This window comes from Phragmites australis, chromosome 21 (genome assembly GCF_958298935.1).
Source record: "Phragmites australis chromosome 21, lpPhrAust1.1, whole genome shotgun sequence".
Taxonomy (NCBI): domain Eukaryota; kingdom Viridiplantae; phylum Streptophyta; class Magnoliopsida; order Poales; family Poaceae; genus Phragmites; species Phragmites australis.
This window is the reverse complement of record NC_084941.1, coordinates 2,256,989-2,279,408: the sequence shown is the minus strand read 5'-3', so window position 1 is coordinate 2,279,408 and position 22,420 is coordinate 2,256,989. Positions and strand designations below refer to the sequence as shown.

At 44.9% G+C, this 22,420-nt stretch overlaps 2 protein-coding genes across 2 annotated transcripts; both read left to right on the top strand.

Moving 5' to 3' along the window:
• The first annotated feature begins 1,514 nt into the window (after positions 1–1,514).
• On the top strand, positions 1,515–2,450 carry LOC133904016 (uncharacterized). Its single transcript, XM_062345504.1, has one exon. The coding sequence runs from the start codon at positions 1,515–1,517 to the stop codon at positions 2,448–2,450; it is 936 nt and encodes a 311-aa protein (XP_062201488.1).
• Positions 2,451–12,608: 10,158 nt separating this feature from the next.
• Positions 12,609–18,316, top strand: LOC133903430 (serine/threonine-protein kinase BSK1-2-like). Its single transcript, XM_062344812.1, has 9 exons — positions 12,609–12,953; positions 13,045–13,180; positions 13,644–13,777; positions 14,630–14,735; positions 15,757–15,842; positions 16,174–16,362; positions 17,225–17,398; positions 17,478–17,591; positions 17,684–18,316. Exons 1-9 carry the CDS (start codon positions 12,609–12,611, stop codon positions 17,936–17,938), a joined length of 1,539 nt encoding a protein of 512 aa, XP_062200796.1. The 3' UTR covers positions 17,939–18,316.
• The last annotated feature ends 4,104 nt before the right edge of the window (positions 18,317–22,420 follow it).

Sequence of the window (22,420 nt, the reverse complement as noted above, 5' to 3'; positions counted from 1 at the left end):
AAGATGTTCCAAGTCGGGAAACAACCCTCGCCATAAACAGTAACATGCTGTCTTTTCCAGCACCTTTCCCTAGCTAGGCTACAGAGTAGGGTAGCAGTATCTTCTCCAACAAGATGGCGCGCTTTGCAAGCATCTTTCTTCGGCCTCAAGCCACTACCTCTCTACCTCTAGCGGCAGCAAGCCACCCGAGCCAGCCCAATCAAACGTGTTCCACTCACTCACTTCCTGTGTGTTCGGTTGAATTATTCGGATAAACTGTTTATATAAGATTGAATGGAGCTATATTATAAAAATATTTTATTGATGATATTTGTCTAGATAGTTTGAATTGAGTTTTTGTTTGATTTGTTTAGTTGATATAATTTGAGATTACATGAGCAGATATAAGAATTTAGATTGTGATTGATTATTCGTATAAAGATGATTTTGTAATATTGATAAAAAAATCTGTCGGTATAAACAAATATAGACTTTTATATCTACTGAGTCTAAGTTAAGAAGTGAAGTTTGAATCAGATCATATATTTACAACTATCATATTATAATGCAACGATGAATATAAAAAAACTAAATATTGTTTTAAAAATTATACACACTAGCACATTAACCCGTGCAACTGCACAGGCTAGAAATTTAGCTTACAACTGAATTTTAAATATTTATGTTAATAATAGTTGTATGCTAAGATACATCAGCTATTTATATTTAAATATTAGAATATAAAATATAAATGTGATTTTTGTTCATAATATTGGAATCATGTTTATTATTTGTGAATAGATATAATTTATAATTTTTATTTTATGTGTTATGTAAATTGATTTTTATTTGTTTCTTGATTTTTTGAAATTATTATAATTTTTAATGTCGCCACTGTATCTCATATTTTTTCTACATTATAAGTTCTTTGATATTATTTTTATGTGATAATCCGTAATATATTTGCGTTCTGTTGTTTTAATTTTGTAATGTTTGATTACACACATATTTAATTGGTGTATTTTAATTGATTTAGAAAAGTGTGTTGATTGCTAACGTAACTAAGTTGGAGTTTACTAATGTAATCTTGTTGGACAAAGTATATCTTAAAAAAAGGAAGAAAAGATAAGGTAAGAAGTAGTTTTGAGGCTGGACTCTATGATTTGTTTTTTAATCTTCTATATTGTTTCGTTTTGCTGTTGATTTATAGTTATAGTTAGTTAATTAATCAGTTTGATGGTTGTATATTTTATTTTTTTAATTTCTAAATTTTTACTAGAATTAACGTAAAAACATCAAAGAAACCTCCAATTCCTAAATATAAGGTTGAACGAGCTAGCAGCTACCCCGTACGGGCTCCGCTCTCCTACCAGTCTCCGTCTCACACATCACAACACGATACGCAAGCGCCCCTCCTTATAAAACACCACCTCCCCCGCTCACCACCACACCAAGTCACCACTGCATCCAAGCGGCAGAGGAAAGAGACCCCCTCTTCTCGAGCAGTGCAGAGCGAGAAGCAGAGCAACGACGCAATGGCAGTGGGGTTCCGTCGGACGCTCACCACGCTGGCGTCGCCCAAGTCGGTGGCGCCGTCGTTCCTGCTCGACTGCGCGCGGCCCAAGAAGCTGTCTTACGCGCGGGTGCGGTCGACCAGCCTCCCCGTGCGGCTCCACCCGCTGGCCGCCGCGCTGCACGACTCGGCGCGTGCGCTGCTGGCGTGGGCCGAGGCGCCCGCGCAGACGGGGACCGCGTGGGTCGCCGACGGCGCCGGGCGCGCCGGGCGCGTGCTGGCGGGGCTCGCGGACCTGCTCCACCACCCGCAGGCGCGGGAAGCGCTCCGGCGGCCCTGGGCGGAGCAGCTGCTGGACGACCTTCTCCTCCTCGCGGACCTCCACGGGTGCTTCCGGGAGTCGCTCGTGGCCCTCAAGCAGCTCCTCGCCGAGACGCAAGCCGCGCTGCGACGCCGCGACGGGTCCCGCCTCGCCGCCGCGCTCCGCGCTCAGCGGCGGTCGGCGCGGGAGGTGTCCCGCCTCGCATCCTCCGCGCGGGACCTCTCCCACCGCGCGGCCCCCGACGACGAGTCCGACGAGGCCACGCTCGCCGACGCCTTCGCGGCCGCCACCGCCGCCGTGGCGGCAGCATCCGCCGCGGTCTTCTCCGGCGTGTCGACCGCCTCCGCCGAGTCGGCCGCGAGCGCCGCCCCGTCCCCGAGGACCCCGACGCCGTACTCTCCCGCTCGAGCCCCGGCCAGCCCGATGTGGTTGGTGACCGACCTCCTCCGCCGGCGGAGGACCGTGTCGTTCGAGGACCACTGCAACGAGGACGAGGAGGAGCGGAAGGCGGCCATGGCCAGGGTGCGCGGGCTCGAGGAGTGCGTCGACGCCGCAGAGAGCGGCTGCCAGGAGGTGTACCGCGCGCTCGTGAACGCCAGAGTCTCCCTGCTCAACCTGCTGACGCCCACATTTTGACGCACTCTTCTTCATCGTGAAATTCTTGACGGATCCAGTGTTTTGCTGTGCGATTAGCGCCCCAAAATTCCATTTTGATTCGTTTGCTGTGTGTAAATGATGTAAATACTTTGGATTGTAAAGGGAAGGAGTTCCAGTTGGCTGAAAACTCTGTGGATTTTTGTGCTTGCCATCTTCCCTTTCCATTGCCCACTGCTTTGCTTCCGCCAGAGTGCCCAAGTGAAGTTGAATCTTTCTTCAAAGCAGACCTTACCTTTTTATTCTAATTCTGAGCAGATGAGCAATGCATTATTTGAATTCAGCAATCAGCATTGTATTTCTGGATTTGTGAAGTGAAGAATGCTGTTTCAGTTCAGCCTGTACCTTGAGCCAGCTCTCTCTTTTTCATACCCATGCATGGAATGGAACATTGCCATGTCCACGCATTGATTCGGACGAAATCTCTGGCTCCTCGCCGGGTCATTTCGGTCGGTTCGGCGTCACATGGACTTGTATCTACCGAGTTAATGTGCCACGCTGGAGTGATGAGCGACCAAACCCTTTTCCAGTGATGCAGTCGCCAACCTCTCCCTGTAGCGAGGTTGACATCATTCCGGCCGGCCCCCAATTCAAGCCTCGTCGCTTTGCCTGCATCTCTGCCGTGCAACTCTTGCCAACGCCAGCGTGTTCCAGAAATTAACCATAGCAATGATGGATGAACTGATGCCGGTTCATGTTACGGCATGGCACATCAGCTAATCATCTACATATAGCTTTCACTCATGTAGGTGCGGAGCTTAGTTATGCCCCCCCCCCCCCCCCCCGCGCCAAACAAAAACTCCATTGATTACATAGCAAATTTGCTACTATTTATTGACATTTAAACTCATTTAGTTAAACCGGCTCCTTAGTTCTGTGATCAAGCTCGGCCACTGCACTCTAGGAGGATGACAGGTATTAAAATTTTACCGAAATTTCAACGAAATTTTATGAATTTCAAAAGGGAACGAAATATCTGATTCTAGAATTTTCTTTCACTGATACGTGAGACACATATAAGTAGCGAACGAAAAATGGCCGAAATCTCGGTGAAATTTTATGAATTTCGATTTTTTCGTTAGGGAATGAAAATATTTGTAAAACAATTGAAATCCTTGGAGGATCAGATATTCAGACCTTTTCGTTTTCTTTTCTTCCATGCAAGAACTTCTCGCTGTTATCTGAATGCAGACAAACTAGTACTGGTACTGGTACTGCCAAACAGTACATGCGTTAGTTTCAGACTTTCAGATTGATTAAACTATCGGATGGCCATGCACAACGATAGATCGCCGTACTTAAAAAGGCGAAAGCAACCCATTACCGAGCTCGTCAACTTGAACGCTAGCTTAACAAGAAAAGGTGCACTTCACCTTTTGAAGTAGGGTCTCCCCATTCTGATCTGAACTAACTGATCATCTAGTACAGTCAGTGGCTCGCGTCGGTGCGTGCGGTTGGCTCGCATGCAATGCAAATCAGGGATTGAAACTTCGCCTATATTTCGTGAATTTTGGGAATTTTAGAGGAAAACGAAATAATTAATTTTATATATTTTTTTCACTGAGATGAGAGACCCGCATAGTACAGGGTGAAAAATAACCAAAATTTTAATGGAACTTCACGAATTTCGATCTTCTCAGCGGTGGACGAAAAAAATTGTAAAATGAAATTAAAATCCCTGATGCAAACGCGAGCGCAATCACATGAACTAAATCAGTAATGTGGCCTGAAAAATGATTGAGTTCCTTTCGACCGATAACAATAATTGGGAGGATGATCATATGATATGGCTAGATGGAAAGTTGCAGTACGATTGATCAGCTCAGCTTTGGACGCATACGTCGCCGGACCTTCCATGTTCTGGCGGACGTACGGACCGACTCCGGGAAATCTGAGTCTGCGACGAGCCAATAACGCATCTTAGACTGAATCACTTGACCAATGAAAATCTAATGGCCATCGATCATGCGTACGATCCGGTGGTTGGACACGGTAGACACCGCTGCTCGGCTGCTGCATGCAGGATCTTTGCCGTTTGGATGCGATCCGATCGACGCCGCGTGCCTCCAACTTATCAGGCGAGGTTGAGTAGGCGACGTTGAGTTGTCGACGACGACGAGGAGGAAGAGGAGGAGGAGGAGGGGAAGAAGAAGACAGCGGTGCGCTAGATTCTTGGGATAGCGCTCTCCGTACATGAGCGCGCACGCGCGAGCACGAGCTGGAATTATCGATGGAGACGCGCCTGGCGGGCGAACGCATGATGGAGTTGCCAAGGATGCAAAGGTTGGTGGAATCTTGTTCGCTTGCATGCACGTCGCCGGCGATTTCTTCTGCGTTTCTAAGTAGCCAACGTGCAGTAAAATAATGTGGAGAAGGAGCAAACTTGAAAAATTCTTGGCCAATCAGTTGTCAGTTTGAAGAGATGGAAAGGGAGCAGGGTTTAAAATTTCACCAAAATTTCGATGAAATTTCACGAATTTAAGAGAGTAATGAAATATTTAATTTCAGAATTTTTTTATTGATATATAGGATCTATAGGGCATAGGATGGAACGGAAAATGACCGAAATTTTGTGAATTTTGATCCTTTCACCGATGAACGAAAAAAAATGTAAGATAAAATTGAAATCCCTGAAAGGGAGGAGAAACGGGAGGATAATTTGTTTTCTGAAAAGTGGCGAAAAAGAGAACCAGTTGTGCTGTGCATCAAGGATTCTTTTCTTTATACTTCGTGGCGCTTTGGGCCCTACGGGAATGGACGGGCCAAGAGCGGGAGTCGCTGTCCAACTTTCGGGGGCCTTTGATGTCCTGAATCAGAGCCCACCGCGGGCATTGGGCACGTGATTAACGTTCGGAGCATGAGTTGTGGTGGGGCCATCGACGGGACGGCCAGCACCATGCTTTGGATCTACCTTTTTTAGAAGAGCTTTGCATCGACTGAGCGGCGAGCGCACGCTGCGCGCTGCATCTAAGGTAATGTTTGTTTTTTATTCTGATTCTATTTCTGATGCTACTGATAGCCAGTAGAAACTAGAATAATAGGATTTGAGAGAAGTAAATTTTAAAGAAGTCAAGAGTCTGTTTACGAGAAAAATGAATTAAAATTGAGAAGTTTGTTGGGATATTTTTTCTGAGAAGCTACGTGTTGAGAAGTTAAAAAATTATTGTAGAAACTAATAATTTATTTTCAAAATAGTTTTTCAGATAAACCAAAATCATAACTTTTTAGAAAAACAAAAAACATAAACCCAAACAAACATGACTTAATTCTGTCCGGTGTATAAAGAAAATTTTCACACATATATGCATATGTGGTGAACATATTTTATTAGGACCATTTATTTACAATAAAATTCGTGTTGAAGAATTAGATAATAAAATTATAGGATATATAAGGATAATTAATAATCAGGGATGAATAAGTATGGGAGGAATGGAAGAAATATATATATATATAGAGAGAGGGGGAGGATGATGATGTTTTGTATTTTCACTTAGACTGGTGCAGCAAGCATGACAAAAGGACACGGCGCACTTACTTTATCTTATTGGAGAGGAACAGGACGCACTTGCTAAACAGCTGCGTCTCCAGGCATTCCTTTAGCGACGAAATGACTACATATTTCTGATGGGCCGAGCGGCGTTGTGGGCCTTCCGCGTGTTGTACGGGCCGGCGCGGCCGTGAAGAGTAGATGCGCTCATCACCCTGCCTGACCTCTGGCGGCCTCTCGCTCTCCCTCGTCCACGATTCGCGCCACGCACGGCACCGGTGACCGACTCGCCGAGTGCAGCGGCAAGCCGGCAGCTCACCGAGCACCGCAGCAGGGCGGCCTCCGCGGACATCAGGAAGCAGTGCGGGCGCTGGACGCACGCATTGATCAACGCATGGTCCAACAGCAGGAGCATCGATCAGTGCAGGTGAGGCCGGCGGTAGACGGCGTAGGCGGCGAGGAGGCGGCCGGTGCATGATCGACGAGCGCGCGCACCAGGCCAATGCTCGGAACGGAGAAGGCGCCCGCATCATGTCCATTGACCTCTCAGCTGCGCACACGGCCTCGATCAATGGAGCTTCCCCCAAAATGCAGATGCACCCACAGCCCCAGGATATTGTGAGGCATAACAGGGAGAGCTGGAGCTAGAGCCCAAGCAGCTGGAGTGGACGCAGGGCCGGTGATGAGATTTTGGTGGACCCGACTTGATGGCAAATTCTAAGGTGTGCAGGAGACGGGAGAATTGGGGACTTTGGGCCTTTTTTTTCTCCCATCGTTTTGGACCCGATGGCTACTCGGATTTTTTTTATATAATTATACATTTTTAAAAATATAAAACTATACAATCGTTTTGAAAATTTGCAAAAATAGACTCCTCCCGCCCGTTCAATAGACTTTCCGTCCATCCAATTGACAAGAGGTTTAAAATTATAAAAAATGTAATGTTCCAATGCTTTTTATCTTAAAAACACTATCGATACCTTTAAAAAAATTCAGCTTAAACAATTATACTTACAATAAGAAAAAAAAGAGACAAATTTCAAGGATTCCCGCCTATCCAACAGGCCGGAGGACCCTATTTTTACAAATTTTCAAAACGGCGTGTTCGCGCTATCTATCAGCCCATCATCCACCGGTTTCCTTTCCGCGTTTCTTCTCTACCTCCGGCGGCTGCCATGGGCCTTGCCTGCTTGCTTTTCTTTTTTGCACCGCTTGCACACTCGTGGAAAGGAAGGCATGATGCTGAGTTGCTGACGCGTGAACACTTGGACCGGCCGGAGCATGACGAATGATGATAAACCGCGTCCTGTTGTGTTCAACTGTTCAACACCAATAATGCAAGTGCTCTGGTAGCCTGTCCATGGCTACGCTCGTCGCTCGTCCCGCCCAGCAATGGCAACCGCGTCCAAATTATGCCTTCCGTGCAGGGGAGCAGGAGGCGAGTCCATGAAAACTTGGGTCCCAAATACTCGATAAGATGCTGTTTACTGTTGGAACAGTACGCTCCTTGTTCTCTACTACCAGAGACGTTAGACAAACTGTTTTCTGATCCCTCGATCACTCTCTGCAAATTTACGATTAATTCATAGAATGCCACTCCTAAGAATGGTAATCCATGAAATTCCACCGCAAAGTCTGCAATCCTCGAAATGGCATTTTTTAGAGTGCTGCTTCACACTATGACACTTTCCTCCTCCTTTTTTGGACTTGTATCCAACTAACAAAATATCTTGTTTGCCTCTCACCTACGCCTCCATCTACTTCCTCCCTGACCGTCTTAACAGTGGCATTCTATGAATTATCTCGCAAATTTAGAGTATTCTGTTCTGCGGGTCAATAGGCCTAGGAGTTTCTGAATCGGGACCATCGAAGCTAAATGCCTCCGTTTAGAACGGGGGAATTTTTTCATGTTTCCACGGGGATTAAACTGTTCTCATTGAAATTCATACGTTCAAAAATGCCTTTTAACTTTGTCTGCGCATGTTCCGAGGGGAATTATTTCTGTGGGCACACTCATGTCTCATGCGATCTTGAATTAAATCACAACCGGAAGCATCTGCAAGTTTTGGTTCGTCACTGACCTCGTCTTCATTTCACTTCTGATAGGAGAGCGAGCGATCCGGTTCCCGGAAGAACATGGCAGTCACTGTTACCTCTCTGTCACACAGTCACACTGATCATTGGTTTCATCCAGTCAGTGAATGTCCTGAACCTGAATTCACAAGTTTTGTTTAGATGGAAATGGGCTGATGGGATGAGTGCCGTGTGTAGTAGGGGCTAGGGAGGAAGTCCAGCTCCAACCTTATACAATTATTTTGTCTTGTCAGCATCAATCGTTTGCTACTCACTCACACTTCAAATGCAAGTTGTCTTTCTTAAAAAGATGTATACCACTATCAAATAGCTCTATCTTTTTCTCATACAGGTGTCAACATTTGGTTCGTTCAGTTAGTGAGGCAACAGGTTTATTGGCTAAAAACTAATAGTTTTGTTATTTTTTGAAGTGGTCGAAAAAAACATATTTTTCAATCTCCTTTCTAGGAACTTTGATCAACATCCAACTAATTATGGGTTGATGTGATTGGTTTTGATCTAGCGGCACAGTATGGTGATTGAAAAAACGTTGATATCTGCCATCTGCATATTATTCGAGTCATGGATTTTGAACTGCATATTATGCAAGCCACAAATTATGTAGCGACCAAATCGGTCGCCAACTCGCCATAAGTTCTCGACAAGGTTTAGCAAAGAATGTGTCTACCACGTGTGATCAAATTCGTCTAATTTTTGTTTGGCAAAGTTTGACGACAAGCTAAACAGCCCCTTAATCTAGTTACCTCTTGGTGTTAATCCTGCGAGGTGCTTGATTTTTTTTGTTAAGTACTACAGATAAGCTTTCTCCTGGCCATTGATTAGGTCCGAGGAACCGGATGGAGTATTTATTGCTCCATGGAAACAATGCTCCACACTCCACAGACCAGAACCGCATCTCTGAGTTCTAGTTTCCCATGTCTGCGACTTCCATTTGCCTTCTTGGCTACCTCGCCGAGTCGCCGTTATCTCCCTCCTTTCTCATTGCCTTATTTGTTCTGTTGCCGACATCGACTTCCTCTAGAACAGCTTCCAGCACGCCGCCAGCCGGAGCCTAGATGGCTCAGCGTTGATCTTGCATGCGCGGCGGCGCGCTCCAGCTCACCAACGACGGCAACAACCTCATGGGCCACGCCTTCTTTGACTCGCCGGTGCAAGCTGTCAGGGGCAACGCCGTCGTCTCCTTCAGCACGACCTTTGTCTTTGACATCGTGAATGTTGGCCACGGCGGCGGCCACGTCCTAGCCTTGGCGATCGCCGCTTCGAAGGTGCTCCCCGGTGCAAGCGCCGAGCAGTACCTTGACCTCCTCGGCAAGAACAACTTGGGCAACTCCAGCAACCACATCTTCGCCGTCGAGTTCGGCACAGTGCAGGCGGCCGAGTTCCTGAACGATATAGACAGCAACTACGCCGGCGTTGACTTGAACAATCCCATGTCTAACGTGTCTGAGCGGGCCGCGTTCTTCACCGACGAAGGCAAGAACGTATCGGTGCAGCTGGAGAGCGCCCGACCGATTCAGGCGTGGGTGGATGACGACGGACGCACCAAGGTCTTGAACGTGATCATCGGTCTCTCGTGTCCCTGGCAAGCCGACCTCACCATCCGCTCATATCCCACGCCATGGACCTCCTGCCGATCTTTAAGCAAGACACGTATGTCGGCTTCTCGGCGTCGACTGGGAGGTTGGCAATCTAACATTACATCCTCGTGTGGAGCTTTCGTACCGATGGAGTTGCGCAAGCCATAGATCTCTCTAGCCTTCCAAAAGCTCCAAAACAGAAAAAAAATTCTCTAGAGTGGTGCTGTAGGAACCTCCTCATGCATCACTGCTCGGGTGGGTGCCACGTGTCTACATGCAAAGATCTCAATGCTAGCGAGCACGAGCCGAGGGAAGTTGCACATCAAACGAGCCAAGCCATAGCTACCCTCTCCCGCGAGCCGAACCATCAAATAGAATAGGAAACATCGAAGCGCTTACCATATCGACATCAAACAGAACACATGGCTATTATCCACTCAGAGACTTGAACCTGTATAAATCCCATGTCCTTCTTTGCGATATTTTTCTACGACCACTCATATATTCCTATATTTATATTACAAATATTTGGCGGTCGTGTACAATTTCTCGACACACTAGATGATCACGATCTTAATTTGAAAATCCTTCAAAGAGGGGCCAAACATGTCAAATTCCACTGAACAATAATTGTGCAGACGTGAAAGGGTGAATAGAAACAACATTTTTAATTAGAGAAGGTATCACAACAACAACGTTGTTGAACCGGAAAGAATGCGAAGGAAATTGGAGAGAGGTCATGTTGGTATGGGCAATGGGAATGTGTGACCCATTACCGACAATGGCGTATGGAGATACAATGGAAAGTACATGGGAAGATGAGAGATTACCATGGTCCAAGGTCATGTGCGTGGACGCCCTAGAGTCATATACTACTTGGAGGATGGGGGAGCCAGGGTTATGGTGTTGAAGGCATGCATGAGTTAGTTCTAATCCTAAGAAGCAAGTGGTGCATGCGTGACGGAGGGTGGCAGAACTGCATACACCAACGTACCAGACCACTGGATGCCTTGTCTTGGTGCAAGCGTGGGAAACAATATAGTGGAGGTGAAGGCGTTAGGTGGACGGGTACCGAGGATGTCATGGTGGGCGGGTCGAGGTTCTTGTCCATGCCACATCTAGTTAGACCTGGCTCATGGGTTCTAGAGCAAAGACCATGGGGTGGACCCCTTGCTGGTATTGTTGTTGCTGCCATTTTTGGAGAAGTCATTGCCTGCATAGTCACGATTGTTGTTATGGCAGTGATTGTTTTTGGAATTGTTGTTGTTGTTGTTGTTGCTGCTGCAGTTGAAGTTGGAGTTGGGGGGCGCAAGACTGACTATCACTGGTGATGTTAGAGGAGGAACTACCAGTGATGGTCTTGGTAGAATTGCTAACGGAGGAAGCAATGAAAGCTGAGGGTAGGGAAAACTTGGCTCTCATCATGAGTTCCTCATGGAGAAGGGCATACCGCGTCTCGAGAAAGGATAATGCAAGGTGCTACATGGAGATGAGCATGCGCATGTGAGCGAAGCGCTTGCTGAAGCCGCACAAAGTGTTCTGGGCGAGGCCCTTTTTCAAGGATCGACGTTCCCACAGTCATGAGTTCGTCAGTGTGGGCTTTCTACTTGCTGCAATAATCGACCACAAACATGGTGCCCTGTAGGAGCCAGTAGAACTTCTGTTCGAGGTAAATTGTGCAAGTCTCAGCATCGAAGCGATAGAGGCCCTCAATGCACGTCCAGATGGTGAGCCTAGAGGTTGAGGGTGATGGGGACGGGGAGCTTGACGCTGGAGACATCAACTTTTGTGTCTAGAGCGTGGTCTTGGCGTTGATCTCCGCCTTGGCTAGGGTTGCATTGATTTCTGCCTAAGCCGCAACGACCTTGGCGTCGTCGTCGGAGGGGCCAATCATGAAAAGAGGGCAGGGAAAGGAGGTTAGGATCATAACCTATCTGATACCATTAGAGAAAAACACTTAAGGCGATTACATTAGGAGCTATTGGCATTTAAAGAGTACAAAGATGTTTGGTAGGAAATCGATTCAGTTACATACCAAAAATATATGCCTAACATATAGCAAGTATGTCTCCTCAGAATGGAAACTAATCTCCTATGGTTGTTGTAATCTTAGGAGGGCTTGGCGCCAAGCGTACGAGACATGCATGTAACGTGCATGGTCTTTATTCGGCTAACAGTTTCCCCATTTAACCCACACATGTGTGTGCATTTTGATTATATAAGACACACCACACTAATCCATCTGATCAAACTTAGATGTACAGGAGTGAACAACCTCACTCTCATTGTCATCTTCTAGGCCCTTTTTGACTTCTTTTAATGATATTTTCCACCATTGGAATATAGATCGAAGAGAAAACTAGAGGTTAGAGCGGCTTCAAACAGCCCTAAACAAAAAACTTTTTAACCACAACATCTTCTTCCCCATCTTCGCCCGCCTCCCCTATCCCTACCTCAAGAGCCACTACCCGATATAACCACAATGCTACCACTGGCTATGTGGTTATCCTCTCTACTATTGTTGATCATGTCCATCACTCTTGGCCAATATACCCTTCTTTATTATTACTTTGCTGTAGGTTCTAACTTAACTTACTTCGAGGCTCATCCACCACCCACCATTAAATACTAGTCCGCTCATATGCCATATGAGTTATCTACCATTGATCCTACCTTTTCTCATAATAAACTCACCGTTAGTCTCCTCCTTCACCGAATTTATCTTCAGGAGATGGGTGAACTCTAGACCTAACCTAGTAAATTCCCCCCTCCCACGATCACCAATCCAGTAGAGTGGCACGGGGCAGCCAGTCTACAAACATGAACCGCACGGCGAGGAAACCCCCAAAGAAACCGGGGCAAAAAACCCGGAGCAAGTTACAAAAACCATCTCCTCGCCGACGCGCCCACGCAGACGAGCGCATCACCGAAACGGAGGGACCGGCCCGGACCGCAGGGCCTGCACACCTTTCACACTTGATGGGTTGCTGCCTCTCCTCGCTGCGGGCGGGGGCGGGGGCGGGGCCCCACGCGGAGAGGCCGCCCCGGCGCCGACCGCCGCCGCCGCCGACTCACCGCCCGTCCATCTCGCTGAACGCGCACCAGGCCGCCGCCGGGGACGTCCCGGCGTTCGCGGAGTTCTCGCTTGCGGAGCTCCGCGCGGCGACGGGCGGTTTCGCGGCGGAGAACATCGTCTCCGAGAGCGGCGAGAAGGCGCCCAACCTCGTCTACAGGGGCCAGCTGAAGGGCTCCGGAGCCGCCCCGCGCGCCATCGCCGTGAAGAAGTTCGCCAAGCTCGCCTGGCCCGACCCCAAGCAGTTCGTGGTAGGGAAAGCCGAGGGCTTGTGGCTTCGTGTGTCGCGAAATTGGGGCTTCAGGAGGCGTGGATTTTGACGGGGAGTTGACTTGGTTGCAGGAGGAGGCGAAGGGGGTGGGCGGGCTGCGGCACCCGAGGCTGGCGAACCTGATCGGCTACTGCTCCGACGGCGACGAGCGCCTGCTCGTTGCCGAGTTCATGCCCAACGACACCCTCGCCAAGCACCTGTTCCACTGTGAGTCCCTCTCGACTCTCGTCCTCTGCAATTCATACCGTTTGATCATTTTCCAAAGTTTGGGACTCGTTGGTACTAAGCAAATGTTGTGCAATTGTGGGTAGTGGTGAATGGTGAGTAAGTGAAATGTTCGACTAATGAAAGGAAAATTGGTCTGCTCTGATTGTACTCTCACCGCTGTTGTATGCGGCATTTGTTCTGATGTTGATGATTGCATCAGTAAAAAGTTTTTTTTTTTAAATTTCTTTTTTGTCAGTTTAGGAGTTGATATTAAGTGTGTTAGCTTGTTTTCCTAATCTTGAGTTAGGTGCCAAATACTGATTGCATTTACCAGATGGGCTTTACTTAATAAATATGAACAAGCAAGGTATTGGAAACAACAATTCGCAAAAAAAAAAAGGTATTGGAAACAACAACTGAATTATTCTATTCTATTTTTCATCGTAATTTTGCTCATATGCAGGGGAAAACCAGACTATTGAATGGGCTATGCGTCTGAGGGTTGCGTACTACATTTCTGAAGCATTGGAATGTTGTAGTATGAGGGGACGGCCTTTATATCATGACCTAAATGCATACAGGGTTCTCTTTGACGAGGTAAACTTGCAACCTATGTAGTTTGTTTGAGTATATATTACTACAAGTAGAACATAAAACATGATTATTGTGTAGTGTTGATGACCATGTGGCATGTGCCTATAATAGCTTTACTGATGACATTTTAAGGCCATGTCCAGCGGACGCCGTATCCGGGCCTACAGTGGAAATGCCGATTCCCGCTCGCCCCTCATCCATCTCCAGCGGATGCTGTTTCCGCCTCTAGAGGAATGCCAGCGTTGTTTTTCTGCGGGAGCTCGGGAGCAGCCGTATCACTGTTCATAGAGTATGCATGTACGTCTGAGTGGAGGAGAAGAGTAATGGAAGGTAGAAAATAGGATAGCTGCTGAAGATGGAAAAAATAGAGGATGCTGTAATAATGTTATAGGAGATTAATTTTTAGAGTATCTATTGGAGATGACCTAACAAGTTATATTCATTGTGTATGGCAATACCATTAGTATTATACTAGGATCGCAACTCGCAAGGTTGGATCTCTGCCTATTACTAAACCAAAAAACTAAGGTTGAGGGCCAGTTATCATCTGTTTGCCATTTACTCGCTCTGATTGTTGGAACTATATGGGCTAGAAGTAAAAATACCAGCTGACTTCTCTGCTTGTCTAACTAGAAGGGCATATCAACACCTAAAAGAAACCTATAGGAGAATTGCGTAACAGAACTTATATTGGGATTTGTAACATGTCATGTATTCTGCTCTTTTATTAACAATTTCATCAAGTATGCTTTGTAAGATGATGATCATTGCATCCAGCAGTTGAGTATGTCATTCTGTTCCAATTATCTTATTTTCAAGTAAAGTTTAAAGTTCTAATGAACTTTCTGATTGCAGAATGGCGCCCCTCGTCTGTCATGCTTTGGTCTGATGAAAAACAGCAGGGATGGGAAAAGCTATAGCACGAACCTAGCATATACACCTCCAGAATATCTGAGAAATGGTAGCTGTTTTTTCACGTTCATGTTTTTTTCTGCAAGAAATTTTTACTTTCATGCTTTAATAATGAAATATTTTGCCTTTTTAGGAGTTCAGTTATTTATGTTATTAAACTCAGTTTTTTTAGAACTGTTTTCTGCCTGCAATTCTTCTGCTACACTTAAATATTTTTTTCTCCCCTCACTCTACACTCAGTAGAACAGAGAGAAATGCCAGCAGACAAACCTTTCTGTTGTTGCTATTACAATGACAATACTTCTCAAAGTAGTGTTATTTTTAAATGGAAAAGTTCAATTTACACCCCTCAACTATTCCCTTGGTTTAATTTTCACCTTAAACTTCAATACCGTTTAATTTACATCCCTCAACTATGAAAACCAGAGAACTCAACCCCTCAGTGGCAGTTTTGGAAGTGATTTTGCCACGTTGGCTGCCACATCAACAAAAATGGCTTAGTTGGCTATCTAGTCAGCAGTGCATTTTCTGAGTCAACAAAAGTTATTTTGGGCCCACAAGTAAAAAAATTAAAAGAATTATTTTTCAAACTGCATTATAACTTTCTCTCTCGTTCCTCTATACTTTCTTTTGCTCGCCGCTGACGTGGTGAAATTCAATGACATAGGCACCTGACGTGGTGAAAACCACTCACAAAACCACCAATGAGGGGTGAGGTGCTCCGGTTTTAATAGTTGAGGTATGCAAATTAAACGTTACTGAAGTTGAGGGTGAAAATTAAACCAAGGCAATAGTTGAGGGGTTTAAATTGGACTTTTCCCTTTTTAAATATAGTGTAGATATGGAATTTTGCTCTTAGGAGGACCAGTGACTCGGTTTGTGGTTTGCTTATTCATTTCATAAATAGTATTCAAACTGAGCATATCGTACCCTTTGTAAGGCAATTACCAAGTAACATGAGATGGTTTGGGCAGTGAGTAATATCTTTTGTATGTTATTGAAGAAGTGATCTAAAAAAACAGCATGAAACACTTAAAGGGATTTTTTTGAGGTGGTTTTTGTTCTTCCAGGCAGGGTTACCCCAGAAAGCGTCATATTCAGTTTTGGCACTGTGCTCCTTGATCTTCTCAGTGGAAAGCGCATACCCCCTTCCCATGTAAGTTTCTTGCTAGAACATGTCTTAATTTCCTTAGATATGAGGCCTGTTTCAGGCTTTCAGCAAATACAGAAATACAAATGCCAACTATTGTGTTATCAGATACCAGCAGAACATCATTCGTGTAATTTAAATTGTAGTGAATTTATTTTCTCAAACTGAATCTCCAGCGCATATTCTGCTTGTACAATTTGAGCATTGCTGGAATTAGTTAGGCAATCTGCACGTGTGGAAACTACACCCTGCACAGTTCTTTATCTAAGCATACAACCAAACATACATACAATAGATGCATGCACACTAGTAATAATGGGTATATGCATTTGCACAGGCACTTGATATCATGAGAGGCAGAAACATCGAAGCACTAATGGATTCACATTTGGAGGGGAACTACTCAACAGAGGTGGCTACTACATTGGTGAACCTTGCTTCTCAATGTTTACAGTACGAGCCAAGAGATCGGCCTGATATAAAAAGGTTGGTTTCCATTCTGAAGCCTTTGCAGACAAAATCGGAGGTAACCATATTTATTCTTCTGTTTATCATATTTATTGCAGTCTTTGTGAAAGGAATATATTTAATGTCCTAGCACTGTGCAATATGAGAGTGCATTTCGCACACGGCTCATGCTAATGACTGTAACTTCGCAATTACTGTGTGAGATTGCTGTATTCCTTGCCCTGCAAAGCAGTAACTTAATACTAATCGTGATCAATCACTTATTGATTACGGCTTGCTTTATGAAATGCTGTTTCCATGGCCTGAATTCTGATGTTTGTGATGGGGGGATGGTTTGTGTGAGTGGAGGGGGAGGGGTTATGGGCTGGCCCGGGGTGAACACAAATATGTCTCGGATTTGTTTACTTTTCCAACTTGGAGTTGTTTTCTATCCTTATATACCCTTTGCACCCACAAAGGATTAGTTCATGTGATCATTGTTAATTTCCCTTCTTGTGAACTCTTCTCGTATAGTGGATTTTTCGCCTCCGGGCGTCAGTGGCTTACTGATTTACTCCAACAAGGGGTTTTCACATTGAATCCGCATCTCTTGTTCTTGAACTTATCGTCCCTATTCTGCCGTGGATTTTCTAACCGGAAACGATATTAATAGTGTAATACAGAACAGGGAAATCCTCTCTATATGGCCATTTTGTCAGACTGTATAGTACATGTTTTCCTGTTCTACGGCACAGATAGATTCCGTTACCAAGTTATGTTCAGTATGCTATGTTTACAAAATATTTATATCAAATTTTGTAATTATTTGTTTTACTAGTGGTATTGTTAGGAATACTATTTCTCTTATAAAAGTGTACAGTGTACCACAAAGTTTAATGCCCCTAATGATTGCTGCTGTTTCTGTTGCAAAATACGAACAGGTACCATCCTATGTGATGCTTGGAGTTCCAAAGCCTGTGGAAGAACCGCAGGTACCTCCTACTCCACAGCACCCTCTTTCTCCCATGGGAGAAGCCTGCTCCAGGATGGACCTAACTGCCATCCATCAGATCCTATTCACAACACATTACAGAGATGATGAAGGGACCAATGAGGTAAAAAACAGTGCATTCTGGTTCCAATCTTTCTGTTCTGTGGGATCTGTGACATAGTCTATCATTCTCCATGTTGCAGCTATCTTTTCAAGAATGGACACAACAGATGAGGGATATGTTGGATGCAAGGAAACGTGGCGACTTTGCCTTCCGAGAGAAAGATTTTAAGGCAGCAATAGATTGTTATAGTGAGGTAGGCATGTTTTCTTTTTCATGAAAAGCCCAGTGTTATCAGAAATCACTCTAATGTAGCTGATTCATCCTTTCCCTGTGTTTGTTTCATAGTTTGTTGATGTGGGGACAATGGTGTCACCAACCGTACTTGCCAGACGGAGCTTGTGCTACCTTATGTGTGACCAACCTGATGCTGCCCTCCGGGATGCAATGCAAGCACAGATGGTTTATCCCGATTGGTCCACAGCTTTCTACATGCAGGCAGTTGCACTATCCAAGCTAAATATGCAGAGTGACGCCGTGGACATGTTGAATGAGGCGTCACAGCTAGAAGAGAAGAGGCAAAAGAGCACAAATGGTCCTTGAAGAACATCTTCAACTCAGAGAAGTGGCATCCCTTCTATAAGCATAGATTTGCGCTATGTAGTATATTCTCCAACCTTTTCCCCTGTAGAAAGTGCTTAGTATATTGCGTGGTTAGAACGTAGAAGTAAAAGGAAACCTCTGGAGAAGATGCTCTCTGGAGCCCTGTGATGAAAACAACCCATTTGGTTTGGCATTTCTGTGATAGGTTCTGCATTTTTTGGGTCCATGTATATAACACCAGTTGCATGGGAGTTCAAAAACTTAATATAGGTGCTGGTTGTTCAGAAGGCCCCCCCTGTAGCCAAAGCTAATAAACATGTCTTGTTTGTGCAAAACTGTTTATTTGGACATCGGCTCCATTGATACAGATTTGAGTAAGTTGATGTGTTACTCTCTGGATAACTTTGCAGGGCTTGCGCAAAAGTTGTGCATTGCTGGTGTCTACACTATGTCTGACTGTGTGATGCTGTTCTGATGTTGCATAGTTGCTACCACAGTTTGCTACATCTATGATAGGCAAGTTTTGACCAACCGTGGCAAGCGTTTGGTTTACGACCACAACTTCAGCGTGTCAGAAATTTTACCTCGTTGGGACCCAACTGTCATTGGCTCATTTCTGTGCCAAAACAAAGTGGTGAACGATTTGTTCGCCACAAGAACTGTGGCGTTCTATGCTTGCCAAAAAAGTGTGGCGATCTATGTCTATGATCCAAACAGAGCCTAGTCTGGAACCAGGAGCCCAGCTGCCCAGGAGTTCTGTGAGGTGGTCGCAACTCGCCAGGATATCATCAATAATGCAGTTCACTGTTATCGGTCTACAATTGTCCAGGAGGAGACTGGGGCATTGGATTATAGTTCATGGGCGGCAGCTAAAAGTTCAGTTTTGTTTTGCGATCCTGACTTGAGTAACCAGCACAAGACATCTGTTAAGAATTGGGTCGGCAAGTCACTCCACGGTCCACATTCCATGCATTCCTTTCATCACCCCCAGACGTGTCGGTCTAAGCTGGGTTTGGACTTCGTCCAGCTCGCGTGGAATGACAAACGTTCCATGGCCATGCCTGCAGCTAGTGCCGGGACTTGGCCGCGCCGTACCGGTACGGTACGGTCCGGCCTCGTCGTTTCTTTATGTCATGTTATATTTACTTAGGTATGATTAGTTTATCATGTCGTGTCGGTACGAGTTAATTTTAGAAAAATTCGAGCATAATTTTAGAAAGACTCGAGCACGGCCTTTAACACGCCGTGCCATCGTTGTGCTGTGCCAGTTCAAATATGGCTCTGCTCTATATTATTTAATCATATTTATATATTTATCTTTTATTATCTCATACTTATGTTTCTTATACACATACATCTCTCTTAATATCTCATATTTTTAATTTAGAGAAATTAAAAAATAAATATGAGAAAATAATCATACGATTTGTTTCGTGCTCTTTTCATATCGTGCCTGTACATGTACAACCCAAACCATTGTGCTATACGGACATATTTACCGTGCCAAGATACTATAACCTTAATGTTTGTACTATACCAACCTAGCTCAAAATATTTTATATGAATCGTGCTTTAAACCGTATCAAAAACTTATACCATAGACGGACTAAGTCCCAGCTCTACCTGCAGCTAAGGACGAGGGCACTCCCATCAGCCGAAGACCCATGGTGCATGCTGCAGCAGAAGATCCGATGATACATGCGCTGCCTAAGTCTGACCAACGACGTGCGAACGAGGACGAACGCATCACACACGTACAACCGCAGATGTACCGCCGCCAGATGGACGGCGAGAAGCACGCATGACGGCCTGAGGCCGGTCGTCTATGGAGGATACTCGAAACCGTCGGCCTCGGCTCCGGTTGAAGTGCAAATACCGACAACGTAAAAAACAGATAAAAGAGATATAAAATAAGTAACACGTCATTTTTATAGTTATAATCTGTCATTTATGATTTATCGTAAGTGACGAGTCATTTTAGTTTAGTCATAGGTAATAGGTCGTAGTTATGATCCGTCATCTATTACGACTCATAAGTGACGACTCATTAGTGACGGATCTTTCTAGCTAGTAATTAGTGACGGGTCAAGTTGTGACCCGTCACTAATGACTTGATCAATACATAGAGCTATCATTTTATGTATTATGTGTATATATGCTCCTAGATATTCATATATTTAGGTTTATGTAGATATATATAGATAACACTTATGGTTATTTATATAGATGTACATGATCGATATATAGAGATATCATTTTATATGATGCAAAAGTGCATGTACTCCTGATATATGTCATATGTGTATATAGCGGATCCAAACGTGCTCACATGTCTGGCGGTCCAGAAGAATCGAAGGCAAGTAAAGGCGATCCACATATACTCATATATATATATATATATATATATATATATATATATATATATGTATTCTATGTTATGTTTCTCTATTTATCAGGGGTGTATATATATAATATACAACATCGAGAATATATATATGTATATGATACTATTTTTTATTTTTGTTTTTATTTTTCTCTTATTTTTTCTCATCTTAGCAGCACTAGAATAGAAATTATTGTACAATTTTGCTTAAGTTTGATGTTAGGGGTGGCAACTATAGACATAAACGTGCATTATGAAAACGATGCAGAAACTTCCAGGCACGAGAACTCAATCTTTCAAGATATTTTTGGTCTCAAAAAATTCTTCGAACCTGACAAAGTGGGGAGAAATAGATGTAACTTTTTCTGTAGATGTCCGTAGAGTAAAAAAATATCAAAATTGGAGTCCGTATGTAAAAGTTATGCCCTTTTTACTAAACGTACTCCAGATCAATATTTTAGGAAAAACGTCATCGGTGACGGGTCGTAATTCTATGACTTACATAAGTGACAGGTCATAACTGTGACCCGTCACCTATGAGCTTTGGTAGCAAAGGTTAAAAGGATAGCATATCCGGTTTCTATCACAAACATGTGATAGCTGATGTGCTAAGGGAGTCATGTGCGAGGCCCTGGGCGCGGGTTCGAGTCCTACGAAATGCAAAGACCGAAATATGTTTGAAAATGATGTGGATTGGGCATATGCGATAGGCCCTGTATTAGGGTGGCTCTCGGGTAAAAAAAATATATTTTTTGACTTTTTTCATATCAAAAAATAGGAAAAATGTTCGTCAGTCATAAGTGACAGGCCACAGTTGTGACCCATCACTTATGACCTTAATAAGTGACGGGTCAAGTTTGACCAGTCACCAATGACATCACTGGTGATAGGTTCTTACCCGTCACTTATGACTTGTCATCAGTGATGCTTCGGGGTGACGGGTGCGGCACCTGTCACCCATGACTATTATGACCCGTCACTTTTGAGCTTTTTTTATGTAGTGACCCTGTGGATGTTTTTGCGCGTCGGCGCTGCAATGGGGGTGGGCTTGAGCTCGATCATCACGTGGTCGGTGCTTGACACCATGGTGAAGCAGCGCAACAACCTGGCGTGCCCCACCAAGGGTTTCTACACGTACGACGCCTTCATCGCCGCCGCCAAGGCCTCCCTAGCGTCCGGCACCACAAGTGGCCTGGACACCAGGAAGCGTGAGCTCGCCGCCTTCTTCGGGGAGACCTCCCACGAGACCACCGATCAGCCGCTGTAGCTCATGGTCGATTCGTTTAGTGGACATGCATGTCAAAGCAGCAAGGATTTTTTTTCTCAACACGTTAATTCAGGGACAAATAAGCATATTCAGAGCATATATAATAAGATGCTTAGAGAAGGTTTTTATAAAAAAAAACTTGTTTTTTCTCAACTGTACTGGCACATGTGCTTAAGTAGAGTGCAATGCGCTTACTTAAGTACTGTTGCTTATATTAATACTAATAAGATAGTTAACCATGTTTAAGCACCTATAGTATTTGCTTGCATTGAAAATTATAATTTTTAGAAAAAATTCCAAATTAACCACCGAACTTTAAAACCGTTTACTTAACCCCCAAACTTCAAATATTGAATCATATAACCCTTCGAGTGGTTTTTCTCTGTGGTCTATGGTAGACCGAGCTCATGGAGGGGAGAGGGAGAATATAAATGGGCTCGATGGGAGGAAGAAGATGAACATGGAAAAAGAATGGACGACTGGTGATGCTCGTTCTTGGCCGGGCAATCTAGGGCACTTCATGCTCCGGGGATTGGTAGGGAGATAGAGGAGGAGAGCACGATTCACGGCGAGCGGCGGTGACACGACCTTCAGTTGCTGGAGAGGGGAGAGAAGGTTGAGGACCCTCGAGATGATTGAACCCTCGGGATGATTGGTCTTGGCTAGAGCATCTCCAAGCTAAGGCGGGGCTATGCCGAGGGATGGATTGGAGTGAGGATTGAGCTACTGGGTTGGCGACGACGCGTAGTGGTTGAGATAGAGGAGACGCAACGCAGGTGATCCTCGGTGCACGAGAGCTCGAACTAGAGCTACGTGAGATGAACTAGGGGCT